The sequence below is a fragment of the Bactrocera oleae genome, chromosome 5 (genome assembly GCF_042242935.1).
Source record: "Bactrocera oleae isolate idBacOlea1 chromosome 5, idBacOlea1, whole genome shotgun sequence".
In the NCBI taxonomy this organism is placed as follows: Eukaryota; Metazoa; Arthropoda; class Insecta; order Diptera; family Tephritidae; genus Bactrocera; species Bactrocera oleae.
The window spans coordinates 57,520,000-57,536,010 of NC_091539.1; the positions used below are offsets into that span (position 1 = coordinate 57,520,000).

At 35.9% G+C, this 16,011-nt stretch overlaps 1 protein-coding gene across 5 annotated transcripts in view; it reads right to left on the reverse strand.

Annotated features, from left to right (window-relative positions):
- Positions 1–286: 286 nt before the first annotated feature.
- LOC106614382 (uncharacterized) overlaps positions 287–16,011 on the reverse strand; it is a 100,385-nt gene continuing 84,660 nt past the window's right edge. For 4 of the 5 annotated variants that reach the window (XM_036376126.2, XM_036376129.2, XM_070109530.1 and 1 more), the window contains exons 3-8: positions 15,397–15,526; positions 12,025–12,139; positions 9,756–9,916; positions 9,389–9,528; positions 7,209–8,523; positions 287–5,857 (exon numbers count right to left, since the gene is read on the reverse strand). In XM_036376126.2, the coding sequence (XP_036232019.2) occupies positions 4,521–5,857; positions 7,209–8,523; positions 9,389–9,528; positions 9,756–9,916; positions 12,025–12,139; positions 15,397–15,526 (3,198 nt within the window). In that variant the 3' untranslated portion in view covers positions 287–4,520. The remainder of the gene's footprint in view (positions 5,858–7,208; positions 8,524–9,388; positions 9,529–9,755; positions 9,917–12,024; positions 12,140–15,396; positions 15,527–16,011) is intronic. The other variant, XM_036376130.2, reaches the window with a different exon arrangement.

The window sequence follows — 16,011 nt, forward strand, 5'->3', positions numbered from 1 at the left end:
GCAAAATGTTTTTCTTTGATCCTGAACAGTTGGTCGGTTACGTTTTCGGACTTAGTTATATATATAGTTGCTATATGAAATTCAGCTTTGAAGCTTATTATTGCTTCGGTGCAGTTTTTTTGTTGTTTCTTCTGAATACATTTCCAATACTTTACCAGATTTACTACTAGCAAATAACATTACTTAATAACAAATTTTTCTGCCAGTTTTTATAATACCACTCATTTAAATACTTACTATCACCTTTGACGTTATATTTATCAATCAACTTTAGTAAATAAAACAATTTGCTGGGAATTTAAATTTTTATTGTTTTTTTTTTAATTTTTATTAAATTCCGTTTAATTATACTTATACAATTCATTATTTGTAATACCAATTCACAAATACTATTGTTTTTCATTACTATGGATCTGTTTGTTGTTGTTTTTTTGTTTACACAACAAATATGCATTAGCGAAAACTTTCATAATTTTGCATTTGCTTGTTTTTGTCTCTTTTAATTTTCATTTTTGTTGACAGTAATCGCTTTAATTCCACCTCAATAATAAATACGACGCAGACAAATAATTAAATATGTTCGAAAAAATCTGTTGCAGCTGCACCACCTATATACTCTATATACTTATGAATAAGTGGGTATGCGTGTGTCTGTGCTTTTTTTTGTGTGTATGTGTGCTGCTTGTTGCGTCTACAGCTCCCGCCAGCATTTAGCAAACCAATAAGCTTGCAGTTATTTACTTACTTACTCACACACACACAGAAGCTCGTTGAAGCACACACACATACTCCTATGCGCTTCGCTTACACAATGTCGGCTTAATAACTGTTCATAATCATTTATTATTAATTAATTAATTTTATTTTTTAAACATATTGTTTTGTTGTTGTAATTATTACAATACGCAAAATTGTTTGAATGCGTTTTTGTGTGTGTCTGTGCGTTTTTCCGATTCTTAATGTTGTTTTTTTTTTGTTTTTTTGTTATGTCGTTAAACACAAAAGCCATTTAAATGCACGCATAAACGCATTGTTTTTGTGACTTTTTTTGTTGTTTTTGTTTTTGTTTGGGTTATTCAATTTAAAAACGATTTAATATTAATTTTTGGTTTTAATTGTACATAATGAGTAATAAAATTTGTTTTGTTTTGTTTTTGTTTTTCTTCTGTTCGCTTCTCTGTGTGTGTTTTCTCGTATTTTGTTGTTGTTTTTTGTTTATATTTGTGCGCTTTTAGTTTTGCGCAAAACTTTGTTTGCCAACTTCTTTATTTGATTATTCAATGTTTTATTTGTTGTTTTTTGTTTTGCTTATTAATTTTCATACATTTATTAATTACTTTTGTTGTTGTTGCTTGAAAATTAAAAGTTCATTATTTCCAACTGTAAAATATTTAATTGCAATTAGAAATGCTCGGTAAACATACAGTTATATAATATATATCTCTAGATTCTTTGCCAATACCAATTACGCCAAGTAATCTGCTTGTAATTTATTAATATTTTAAATATTCTGTGTATTTTGTGGTTTCACTGGTCATATACAAAGCATGACTTTTATTGTTATATAAACGGCATTAAGCTATGCGTGAAAAGTTCTCTACAACGGTATTAATAACGTTATGTAATGAATGAAAAACATCTGACATGCAACATGTGCATTACACTTGCCCAATCTACTTTAGAGAGACAATTATGAAAAGCTCGAAGAATATGATGCAATTCACATTCTATTAACCTTCAATAAGAAGATTTGAGCAACGATAGCTCGAACTAAGAGCAATAAGGCTATATTTATTAAGAATATATTTAAATACAGCGGCTGCTAAAAGCATTAAGCAAATATTCAGCATATTTAGCTTGTTCCGAGTCTTCGAAACGAACCGATATAATTGAATCGACTATAATCAACTACTTATATATGTTCAAAACACCTTCATCGGCATGAAAAACACTTCAATTAAAATTGTCAATTTCGTGTAAATTTCATATCATCAGAATTTTGCTGAAAATATCATCTATTTACTTACTACATTATCATTCCGCACATCGCTTTGTCTTCAATTTTCGCAGATCTAAAATAATTTTGTACAGATAATCACTTTTCTGACTTCTCTGTCTAAGGCTTCTAATGATAAGAACAAAATATAAAATTCTAATTATTTTCAAAGCTTTAGCCATTTTAATGTCGTGGAAACTACACCGGTTTGAGTGGACGACGAAACTTTAACCGTGCTGTTCTCGAAAGCCGCGCTGCACTTTATTTCTTGACATTGACTCCTCTCTTATGCCTCCATGACGCCTACTATTGTGTTACAGTCGTAGTACGTTATTTTTTTCTAACATATAATCAATAGTATACTCAGCGCACGCCATGAGATTGCCTACCCTTTTTGAAAGTATAATATAAAATATTTGCCCATGTTCACCAAGAAGAGTGTAGCTTCTAACGGTAAAAAAATTTGTCAAATCCGAAGTAGTTTCTGAGCCTATTCAATTCAAACAAACAATAAAATCTTTCCTCTTTATAATAGTAAATAGTTAGTTCGGACTTTTCTAGATCGATTTCTAAATGTTTCATGTCTAAATTACCTTCTCTTTTTGATAGCTGCGTCTGTTTTGACAGTCATGGGCTATTTCTTTACATCTTTGTTGACAAAGTTCTTAAATCAATAATAAGTATCGATAAAAATTTCCGTCTTGAAATTCCATGTTGGATTTCCGCAATACATTTTTTTAAGCTAAATAACGGGTGTATTTTTAGACGTGTGGTTTTCAATAAGGCAATAATTTTTTCGGATTTTGATTTATACTCAGTTTGGTTTGCCAGTTTATAATAAACGGACTTACTCCGAAACAAAGTTTGCAAATCGTGGTTCGCTTCGCGCGACACATCTTGCGCTGCATTCAATGAGCGATGAGCTCACTTTTGGTTGAAAGGGTACGTTAATAAATAAAATTGTCGCATTTGGAGTGATGCTAGTCCACCTGCCATTGTTGATGCACCGTTACATCTTCAAAAGTCGCTGTTTGGTGTGCTCTAAGGACAGAGGGAGTCATATTTCTTTCAAAATTAAGCCGGTCCTAGTATTAGAGTCCATGAGTAATCCTATAGAGCCATAATTAATGACTTTTTCTTGCTTGAATTGACGAATGTTGCTTAAGCTACACCGTTTTTATCGAAACATTCCTAACTTTTATTATAAAGTCTGATAAAGATCATCGAACTGTCAGGAATTTGGCTTGATCATATGGAATTGCACAGAAAAAGGTCTCATAGCGGAAGATTTCACTGTTCTTTAATTATGTAAGGTCTGTGATAACTGTCTGCTGGGGATGGAACGTAGATATTTCATATTTTTAAGGTGGAAAAGCAAAACATCGCTATAGTTCACTTAACTCTTCATAGTTGCTAAGTGAAAACATGCTTGTGGTGAGCGATCTTTTGAACAAATTTTGAAATAAGCATAGGAAGTTGGCTTGGGACTCCGTAAAAGGTGTTGAGCGTAGACTAGGATTTATTTCTGTAAGAGGTTCCAGATCATATGAAAAAAAGGAGCTCAGTGGAAATCTTATGATTTTTACCTTACAGGGTGCTTACTGTCAGTACATAAATATTAACAATCTAGGTTCGAAGATCAACTGTGCACAGAGTAAAATGAGCTAAGCATATCGATATATTATATTACCTTGCAGATAACCTGGCGTGGCGTTGGCATGAAAAGTTAGTTATTTGCAAAACGAACTATGAAACGCTTTAACTTTCTCGGCTTATATAGTAAATCTAAAACATTAAAAATGTATAACATCGTATCAATGGCTTTGGTGTTGGCTTATTTGTATGTAAAATTGTTTTTTTTTGTTTGTTTCTGTTTTATGTATTTGTATGTGTAGTAGTTTGTGTAAACCTATGCAATGATACTCAACTATTTTGGCCTTGATCGAAATCTACGTACATCAATGTAAACCTTCTGCTTATACCCTGCTCACCTTTGTTATTTATGCATTTTATATATCTTAATATAAAACAAAAGCACAACTCACGGGTCACCAATCATATCTTTGACCTTTAAGAGTGTGTTGTTGTGACCAACATAGACCATTTTGCTTATCTCTCAAATTGACATGCTATATTTATTTCTCTTTTTTTATCCCTTAGCTGCTAATTTTTTCACGTAGATCCCAGTTATTATGCTGCGTGATGCTTGAAATTATTATCTGCCTCTACATTTCTTGCTATTTTCTGAGCTTAAGTTATGTTATGCCTCGCAAACAACTATTATTTCCGCGTTAGTCCGCGTTCCACTTTTTTTAATCTTACCTACAAACTTAGCGCTGCTTTATTAGTAAATATATATATATATATTCAAAAGATACATATATATATATATTTACTTGCCTTTGTTTTTGTTTTGTTTCGTATGTGAGAGCTCAACACTTCAGCCTTCTTACTTCACACCTGTGCTACCTATTATAACCATCTCTCTTTCTCACTTCTCGCTCACTCGCCGTAGGTAGTCCGCTTAACCTAGAATCTTCTTGAAATAGCTGACAGTTTCTGGTTTGGTCAGCACGCGATGGCGATTCGGCTTGTAGGGCGGCGTCTCGGTTTGCTCCTTCATGAAGTTGCGCGTTGGTGCTGGTGGCTCGATGGTGTGTGCAGCATGATGTTTCGTATGCTTACCCTTGTGTGTCTTCTCGATGCGCGGCTGGCAAGTGCGATGTACACGCGTCAGCTTCTTGCCGTCGGCGGCAATTTCGGTTGTGGAGCTCGCATCCAAGGTATCGGCGGTTGTCGAGTCTAAATCTGTGTCACTGCTGCATGCTGTTGTTATGGTTATTGCGTCTGTTGTTGGTGTGACGGTTGCTGCGGAAGCAAAAGCGGAAGCTGCGGAGGAAACCATGGGAGCGTTGGTAGCAGCATAAGCTGTGGCCAAGATTGATTGTGCTGAAGGACTTACATTCTCGGCGTTGCCATTGTTTCGCAGTATGACTTCAGCTATTGTTGTTGCTGTTGTTGTTTTGTTTGGCTTTTGTGTTGTGGTTAAGGCCTTTATTGTGTGCAGTTGCTTATCCGGCTTTGTTGTAGTAATACTGTTAGTAGTTGTTGTTATAATGGCTGGCATTTCATCTGCACCAACATTAGTTGTCAGCACGGACATTTCTTTTGTTTGTGGACGCCGTTTTACTGGCTTCTCAATTTCATGTCTTGAAGCGATGTCATCAGATTTTATTATTGTTGTTGTTGTTGCTGGTATTCCTGTAGTTGTTGTCAGTGTTGCGGGTGCTGCCGTAACATGCTGCTTGTTAACGTTGGCAGCCTGTGTTGTCAATGGCGCTGTTGTAGTTGTTGTTGTTGTTTCATCTGCTTTTGTTGTTGTTGCTTGCTCAACAACAACTTCTTTGACATCTTCAATTTTCTCTTCAATTTTGTCGTCTTCGCTGGCAGTTTGCGCTTGTCTTTTCAAATTGTTCGGCTTGTCATTGTCTTGCCGTTGTTGTTGTTGTTGCGATTGCTGCTGATTTATCTTTGCCGCACTCGTGCTGTCTATTATCTTAGCGCTTAGCTGAGCTGCCATCTGTTGGCCTTGTTGTTGTTGCTGCACCAGTACTGTGGATTTATCGATCGTCTCGCTTGTCAATCCGTCAATGTTGGTGGATGTCTCTGATGCTGCGGCTGTTGCTATTGTTTTTGTTGTTGTCGCTTTTATTGCTGCCATTGTGGCGGTCACCGTTATTGTGGTCATCGTCTCAACGTCAGTTTCAGCACTTTTCTCGGCCATTGTATGACTGTGTGTTGTTGTTGTAGACGCGTAGTTGCTTGCACTGCTAGAGTGAACTGTACCCTCAATTGGCTTACCTTGAGTATAACAGGTCAACACAAAAGGATGGTGGTTAAATTAATTCAATTATATATCATGAATTTAATTTGATAGTTTGAAGTGAAAGATATAATACTCCAAACCAAAGATGTGCTTTCATAAACAATTAAGTTTAGAAATGACAGCTATCGGATTACACCCTTCGAATATAGGGTTCGAAACTCGATGTCGAATGAAAGTTTTGACAACTGGACCAATCTAATTTAATGTTCACTAGTACATTTGATACTCTCTCCTCAATCATGGGCATGTCTCTTATTAATAGCATAGCTTCGTGTTTTCAGAGCCAAATAAAAGTAGAAGTAATATACTTGTATTCTCTAATTTTATGACAGGACTCTTGAAGTCTTTTAAATTAGTTCTAATAATAGGTTTAGGTTAAAAAGTCGATCCTAAAGCGAATACCACTTGATTAGCTGAGATTCTCGGTCCGCACAGGAGCTAGTTGTGAATCAGCAGCTGCTAAGCTCATTGAAAATCCTTTTTGAGATCTCATCAGCTTTGAGACGACGGGTCTCAGTAGCTTGATGCTTTTATATAGTGAGATCAGACACTTTAATTAACTTTGAGCACACTGTGAGCAAGCTTAAATCTTGTCTTTCCGGTATAAATGCTCACGACCCTAAAATAAGCTGCGCTTCGGAGAAATACATCTACTGCTACCTTAGTGGCAGTCACCTCTTCTTAAAAAACGCTACATTGTTCCGGTAGCCTAAAACTATGCTTGAGAGCTCCCATTTGTGAAAAAGCTCACTGCGCCTCTTCTTCAGCGGCTTTGAACCATCCACATGTCACTCGTCAGGAAGTGAGCTGGAAAAAACTGATGGTTGATGGCTCTGGCATCTACCTTGCTACAATAAAATATGTTTTTATAAGTACGAAAGATTCCTTTTCAATCTCGGAATCCATGAAAAAGTTTAGGCAAAATAAAGCAAGAATTGAAACTCCTCAGCAGATCTATTATACTCGTATATTACGTCGCTTGGCAATGTTTTAAGTTTTAGAGCTGGTTTTTGGTATTAGTAATCAAATTCGCTTGGTCAGAGGAATATAATGCTGCAAAAAAAGTTCTATCATATTGCCTTTTTTCAAAACTGGTGGTTTCAAAATACGAGATTATTAAGAGCTAGTTAGTTAGTTGGTTGTAAAAATCGTCTTTTCTGAAATCCTGAGCAAATTGTTTGCAATTGAATTTACTTTATCATAACCATTATGTTTCTAGTTCAATATTTTATCTCTCCCAACCTACCTCTGTTTAAAAGAGTGACCCAAAAAACAGACACTAACAATACAAATTCAAGCCTCTGTCTCCGATAGTTTCAAACTCACCTGTTGTCACGTGAATATCTCCGTGTCCATCATGAACAACGGATACCGTATTCAAACTTGCGCCGTGATGTTCGTGTTCATTATGCTTTGGCGGGGGTACATAATGAGATTTCACCAACAACATTGGTGGTATAAAATGCGAATTATCTGCCAACTCTTTTACATGTGGATGTGGCAACTCGTCGAGTTTACCATTAGCATGCTGCTGTTGTGGATGCATTGGATGACCGATATTCGAAAGTGATTCAGTGTCTTCGATGTCGATCGATTTAGCAGCCACGTGTGATGTTGTTGAGCTACTAGGCGATGTGGAGGAAGAGTGAGTAAGCGTCTCGGACTCGGTTGTATGCGCAGATGCGACGCTGGAAGCATGTATGGTGGTAGCTGCTACAGGTTCTTCGGTAGTCTCTGCTGTTGTTGCTGAAATTTTCACATCTCTGGCGGTTGTGGACGAAACAAAGTCTGGAGCTGTAGTAGTGCTTGGTGCACTTGTTGTCGGTGCTGCTGTTGTAGTGGTCGTTGTGGTGGTTGGTATTGTGGTAGTCGTAGTTGTGGGGGCCAATGTGGTACTACTTGTAGTAGTGGTCACTGGCGCTGGTGTAGTAACGAAAATTATTTTCTTCTCACCCATCGGTGCTGGCTTTTCTCTGCTTATCATCTCCTCCGAAGATTTTTCGGTTATGGGTGTCATTGTTCTCAAGTCCTGTGGCAGCACTTTCTTCTTATGTGGCAGCGGTTCCATTATTTCATTGGAAACCTCATCATCTTCAGGTCCTACATGCTCCAACATTTCAGGTTCGCCGCTTTGTTGTGGCTGATCGCCCATCATCATGTCTTCCAGAGCCAACAATTGTTGTTGCTTCTTTGGTTTCGGTGTTGGTGGTGGCAATTGAATACTGCTTTCGTCATATTTCTGTGCACGATTCTTCTTTTGGTATTCCCCACCGTTTGTTATAATCACTTTCTTTGCAGCTTTCTTCACTGGTTTGGGGATCTCACCGGGTATGTGATAATTATTCATTGGCATTGCCGCCTCATCTGCTTGCATCAGATCGTCCACATTGAATTGCTCGATCAGTCTTTGTACGGTATTCTTTTCGGTTGGCACTTGCTCAGAGATGTCGCTGCTGCTGGCCGAGCCGTAAGATGTTTCGCCTAGGGGTAAGAGTTCAATGTCATTATTCTCATTGTTGTCTGTACGTATACTATTGATGATTTGCAGCGATTTGAAGTGAGAGTTGGTTATGTCATTGATACGCTGCGCTTCGAGACGTTCTCGTGGACAGATCAGTTCGCGTAGTGCACGATCACGGTCCTGTGGAAGAAAGTAGGTTGAAAAAGATGGTTGCGATTAACATTGCTATCACGAAGAGTTTTGTTTATTTGCGTAAAAGCTATGTTAGTTCTGGAGTTAAAAAAGTCAACCTGGAATGGTATCAGAAATTCAGAGTCATTTCTAAAACTTTCTTAGACATTCCTGTCTGAAAATTTTTCAAAAGTTACTAAATTTCCTAGTATTTAAAAAATAAGTTTTCGTGAATATTGTATCGGCATAGTGCATCGGCTTGAATTGAACGACAGTTTACTGCTGTTTAGTCCTGGTTCATAAAGGGCTAATCTCGATTTAGTCCAAACGTAGTAACGTCTAATCTTTGGCTAGACCAGATAGACTGAAAAATCGATGCTGTTTTATAGAACTTAAACTTTAAAATCAGTCTTAGTCTTGGCGATTTCTTTACAGCGAGAATATTGAGGTTTGAGAGCAGCAAAAAGTTGTGGATACCAAAACTGGAGCAATTAGGATAAAGAAAAAATAAATTTTTCTTCCTGGAATCTATATTTTCGCGATCTCGTCATTTTCAGCTTGCCTGTTTATCTTTACTTTGGAAATGTGAACAAAGAGGTTACAGAAAAGGTTAAGTCCAATCTATATTGAACTTGACAAATATAATTTCATTTCTATCTAGAAATATTGTCTTTCCATTGGCACAGCTGTAGACTTGGGACAAAAAATCTGACAAGTTCTCTAACAATAATTTGCAGTTATTTTAGATGCAAATATGAAATTTAAACGATTTTTGAATTTTGTGATTCTTTTGGGACTTTTTGAATGCATATTTCAGTAAATACTTAGTATTAAACAACTTAAAAGTTTCCAACGGAGCTTTCATCACACTTACCTGTTTCCCCTTGCACGACTGCTTCAGCAGACCCTCCTCGGCGCAGTTACGTATCAGCTCAATGCTTGCAGTGTCGGCCATGTACTGCATGGTAAGATTCGGCATATCCTTGAGTATGCAAGAATCCGCCCAAGAAGGCACTGAAACAGCATAAAACGAAAACGAAGAAATGGAGAAAATAAGAAAATAAGATATTAAAATACAATAGATTTATATGTTTACTGTGAACATCAATTACTGAGAAATCAAAGATTGCAGCATTCCAGTAATTCCCAGATACACACTCAACATTATGTTGTCGATTTTAAGTTTACAACACAAAACAAAAAAAAAAAACACCAGTCAACACAGCATAACATTTACTTACCTGGCATTTCGCAGAGGAACGATGCGGTCTCGGGTCCGCCACAACGCAACGCATGCCAGCGATAATCGCGTATGGGATCGATAACGGCGCATAGTGGGGCATCCATTAGTGGCAGCGATTCAGCCCAGTAGCCAGTGTCGGTGACCAGTGGACGGGAATTGCTAAATGTAAAGAAGAGGCATATTTAAACGCAATGGGTGGAGGCGGCGAAAAGAGAGAAAGATGTAAAGTTCATCAGCGAAAACTGCAAATACACCGTTGTAACTAAGTGCTACATCACTACATATGAAAGCAAAGGCTGTTTGCCTCGTGCTATTAGAGAATACATAAATTGCGGTCTACTTTTAGGCGGACAGCGTATGTACAGTATGAAATCTCATTGCAATAGCGGCGCTTAGAAACTGCAATGCTTTTAGGCGTTTCAGCGTATTTCACTCGTAAGCCTTAATGGCTGGGGCATGACCTGGTAAACATGTAGCGCACACACACACACGTGCACCGAGCCGAGTGTATTTGTGTGAATTCAATGCGCTTTTAAGTGATGGTTGAAACGTGTTTGGGTATTTGGGTTAGCGCTTTATTCACTGTTAGAAGATGAATGCTCGAGTGTTTGACTTGCTTTATTTTTATTTTTGGTGTCTGCTGTCTATTTGTCTTAAATGCAGTTGATAAATGGAACTTAGAAAGTAGGTAACCCAAAGGTTGCAAGCGAAATAATTAAAACCATCAATTAAACTGACTGAATTGATTGGTTAGAATTGAAAATTGAAAATGTAACTGAAGTTGATAAATGATAACTTAAAATTGTATTTAATGTATAAATAAATTTTGAGTCAATTTAGGAAGGAGTTTTTTACCCTGAACATAGTCGATTTAGCCAAGTCCGTCAGTCTGTATGTACGCCAACTAGTCCCACAGTTTTTGAGATATTACTCTGAAATTTTGCATACATCCTTTTATTTCCAAGAAGCAGCTTATTTGTCTGAATCGGCGATGTTGGAACACTATAGCACTCATCTGCCATACAAACTAACGGAAGCAAGTCCTTGCATAGAAAAATTTTTTATTTGACAAAATATATTCACGAAATTTGGCATGGATTATTGTCTAAGAAAATAATGCAGTCTCCAAAGAAATTGTTCATACTGTTACTATAGTATATAGCGGTCATACGAACTGAACGAGCGGAATCAAGTTCTTGTAAGGAGACTTTGTATTTGGGAAGCGCATTATAGTTAGCCAAAGCTAACCTTTTTCCTTGTTCTTACAATTGTTTAAAATTTTGAAAATCCAAATATTTTTTAAAAACCGTTTGAGATTTTTAAAGTTACATAATAAATGAAGAAATAAACAAAACAACTTCTTCTACGATTTGTTTAATTAAAGAGGTCGCTTCACGAATTCAAACTATTAGATATATTAAAAACTCTCGGTCTTTCGTATTCAAAAAAATCAATTTGGCCAATCACATATCAATATAAACTGAATTTACTCATATAGAAACCTATATCAAGAAAAAGCATATATCTAATCATTAGGCTGATTCATAAAAAATATTTAATTTTTTTTTTCGAAATCCTCACGTAAAAACTTTCGTGGAGATGTAATGAAAAATTTTGATTATCTTAACCACTTTGGAGATATTCGAGGTCAAACTTAAAATTACAAACAAATCACACCCTTCTTTTACTAATTTGTTTTTTTTTTTTAATTTTTTTTGTTTTTAATTTTCTAAAGACTTTTTTGTAGAGCGTCAAATTTCCTATAAGAATATAATTTGGTTCAACAATCCGTTAAATCGATTCAGAGTTGCAAAATTTTAAAATTAAAGAATCATTTTTTCCGTGTTATTTAAATGGGAAATAGAAATCTGCGATGCGCGACCTCTTAATATTAATATTAAGGGCTCTGATTTTCACAGGCGTCATTTCACATCTCCACGAAAGTTTCTACGTGAGGATTTGGTAAAAAAAAATTTTATATATTTTTTTGAATCAGCCTACTAATATGTTAAAACTTTTTTTAAATGGCATAAAATGTAAAAAATAAATATTACATATTGTTAAAAAATGAACAGATAAAATTTTCATAAAAAATTTATTTTTTATTTCTAAAAGAAATGGTATAACAACAACATTTGAAGAAATTATGTTAAAAATATAGATAATCTGTTATATAAAACACAACCTTTTTTTGCACAAAGTATATCCAATTCATATATTCGTATTGCACAGAATACTTTCTATTTGTATGTATTTTCAGTACTTACGCCCACATAAAACGATCCGAACTCTGCGGCCTCATCAAACCGATCCAAACGATATCATTTACATCCAGTTCACGGAGTAGGTCTCTTGTTGCATCAAATTGGAAGCTGTTGTCGACTGTAAGTAAAATTGAAACATTTTGTTGTTATGATTATGAAATGGTTATATACTGCAAAGGAGTTAAATATGTATGAGAGTGCTCCCATAATACTTTATTGGTCTTAAAATTGCAAATGATCTATTACTTTTACTAAAAAACACTTCATTTATAAAAAGTAAACAGTTTCTTTGAGAGTGGCAACATAATTCATTGCAGTGAATAGCGACTGTAAAATGTGACTGCAACAGTTGAAAAAAGAAAAGAAAAATGTATACTTAAATGGATTCTAAGTTTAAAAGTTAGAAAAGAACTTGCTAGCGTGTGACAGAATCCTATAAAAAATTCTACCGTTTCCTTAAAATTATCAAATGACACTTGGCAGATGCCAAAAGCTTGGCATTTTTAGACGGTGTAGGAAGTAAATTACACCAGTTATTTTTATTTTAATTAATAAACGACAAAGAGTTAAGATTTTCATCAATTAATATCCTCCTTCTTTCCAATTTAATTACTTAAAAATTTTGAAGTGAATTTTTGATATGAGCCCTTACATATTTTATATCATATCGTTCAATGAAGTAAAATATCCTGTATTTCTAAGCGAAGTTCTCGTATCACATCCATCATAACCACTTTATCACTCGAAGAATATGAAGTTTTTTTTTCGATTCTTATATGTACACTTAAAACTTGCTCATAAACTCTTCATAATAGAAGATCAGTTTATATACAATTTCATGCTCCAAGTACCAGTTCAAACTGATTGTCGTTCCCTTAAGAATAAATTTAATTTTCGATCTATGAAGTTTTGATTTGACTAACGTTATCTTGAATATAAATCCATAAAGTCTAAAGTCAAAATGCTCAAGACATTGATTGGATGATCTAAACTATGAACCTAAGTAGAGTCTACTCATCCAAGGTTTTAGTGCTGTAGTTCAACAGATTTTCATTTGCACTTTCATGATTTTTTTTTTCAATGATAATTTGTCACCGAATTCCTTATGCCACATACAGCTTATTGTTGTCGTTAAGGATTATCGTTCCTTCGCTGGCGACAAAGTGTCAGTGGCAGTGGAACACAACTTTAACGCAAAAATAAAAAATAAAAAAAATTCAAAAATAAATGTAAGGCAGGGCAAAGTTCCGACGGAATGTATTATTTCTTTAAAATTTTTGTATCTAATCTTTGAAATTAATAACATTGTACATAAATTTGTTTATTAAAATATTGCTCGACATATCCTTTATGTTAATAAAGTTAAAGGTTTTGTTTAGCAAAGTATAAGTGATAACGAGAACATAAGAAGCTTCCGACCGACACCACAGGGCTTCTCGCGAGTAACTATCGATGTGTGTGGCCTTCCGTTATCGCGAGTGAGCACAATTTCTTTCCTATTTGCCAAAGCTGGAAGCTTATCGGCGATTACAACCTTCAAAAGGATCCGAATTAAAAATTTCAACGTAAGGAGTAGCTTTAATTGCTTATAAATCAGGCAATGTCGTGATTGGTCCATTTCAGAGCTGCCGTGGATTGTACGGTATAAATCTTAGCTACTAAGTTGTTCAAGATGTATGAGGAGGCCGGTTCAGGAAATCATCATTTGATTGAAATGAAATTATTATCAAAGAACTGACCGAATCATACCAAAAAATGAGTCTTTCATTGGCCCCAGGGTTGTGTGAACTATACCCTTTGATTTTTTTTATAAAGGTACGAAAGTTCAATGGTAGATGTATTGCAAACAAAGATTCGGCGCGTCATTGGAAGAAATACCAGAGATTTGAAAAAAAAAATCTATATCGATTTATTAATTTTTGTGCTTTAGTTGAGATGGATTTATTTAAGATGTACGAAGGCTCTAAAAGAACGAAAGTTGCATGTAGAAATGCTTAGATAAACAAACACTGTGGAATCAATTCTTTTTATTAAAACCAACCGTTATCTGGACAACTCAATTATACCGTAAGCTTCATTTTGCGATTGCATAAAAACTTTTTTGCGAGAGTTTTCTGTTCAGAGCTTAATACAAAAGCAAAACAGCGGAAGAAAACCTAACAACAAAGGTTCGAAAATCACTCGGGCGCTATCACTTTACGCGACCTTTGCTGAAATATTCAAATTATCGAAAGTCGCCAACACACTTTCTCCCACTTTTGTATGGGAGACTTTTTTCCTCGGTTTGTGTCCTTCATCAACGCTGCTGACACCGGCTAACGCTGCCGGTTAGGAAGCTGTCACTATGCATTATTGCAGTTTGGCGAGCACATAGTAAATTCGGGCGTGTGCTACTGATGGGAATGCTTTGTCGCTTTGTCGGCGCTTAATGGCGTTTTGGGCAGATAAAAATTGCAAACAAAAATTGATAAAAATAAAGCAAAGCTCGAACGCTGGCTCAGCCAGTTTAACGGGCAAATATGCCACGTGCATACATTAATGATACGTTGTTGTTGTTGGCGTATATTTTTGTTGCTATTTTGTGCTGCGTTCAGCCAAGTGGAAAGCGCTCCTTTGCCTGCGGCCAACTGACGCGCACTCTCCGAGGTCAACAGGGCGTATGAATTCTAAATATAAACGAGTATTTTTTTCCGGCCACTCTTACAAGTGTCGATAGTCGTTTCTATGCATGCCTGAGTGGCAGTGTTTATATGCATATGTGTGTATGATTGTTTGCGTATGTGCTTGGAGAGCTGTTGCGCGTAGTGATTACCACTGCTTGCCCCGGCAAATGCTTTTGTGTGCGTTCATGTGTGTATCTGTTTCGCGTGAGTGTTTGTGTGTAAATTTGCATTCGTGCGAGCCTAGAGTGCTTGTCTGTTTGCGCATTTTGTGTCGAGCATTTGCATATCTTGTTTATTTATTTTGGCAAAGCACACAGCGACCAGCTGCCGGGCATTTATTTACCGCATTTCCTCTCCTTCGCGTTTGCATTGCTCTCGTTTTGTTATTGTCATTTTGGTTTTGACAATTTTCCATGATTTTTATTTGCACTTTTTTTGCGCTTTCGCTTCGAGCATATTTGCAATTTTCATTTTTGTGTCACCACCTGCCGACTCGCCAATGTTTGCATTTGACAATTCTATTTTTCTTTCACTTTTTTTTTGGTTTAAAAATTTTCCGTTTTTTTCACTTTTTATGCGGTTCGTGTGTTTCAACGTCTGCAAGTGAGTTTCTTCGTGGTTGTCGCTTCTTGTCAGCCGCTGCTTTGCTTTTCAAATTTTTTTAAAAAGTGGTGATACAACTGTTTTTCTATTTATTGAGGTTTGTACTTACCGGTCACCAGATTGGCGTGATGAAATTGACAAACAGCATCTGCCTCAAACCAGGATATTCGATCACGGAAGAAGCGATAGAAGACATTAAGTCCCTCCTGCGGCATGGTCCAAGTGTTGCTGACATTGACCTGCAAAAGAACAAATACAGTTTTTTTTATTAAAATAATATTTGATTTTAATTAAAAATTAATCGGTGGAGTTTTCAAAGATATTTTCTCAGTAAATATACATATTTAGTTTCATAGTTTTGCTGTTAAATTTCAAAAATGTTGCACTCATTTTGAAATTATGCCTTCTAGGCTTATAACCTATTTTTTCAAAAAAATAAAAGTATGTATTATATAAATGGGCAGGTAGGAATGCTGTCCAAGGTTTGGTGTCTGATGGGTTCCAATTATTTTGTGTCAGGTTTGTGATAGAGCTGGACATTCACAGAGAAAGTGGAAGACCGTTTCCTTATTCCTTCTAGCTTGCAGGCCTATTTTGAGAGCATGCTTTCCAAAGAGCCAGTGCCTCGTTATAGTGACTGTAAGTTTATATATACTGTTTCTGGACCTATATAATAAGCTCTTTTCGTCATACTTGGGCCATATATATTTTACTATCTTGCATC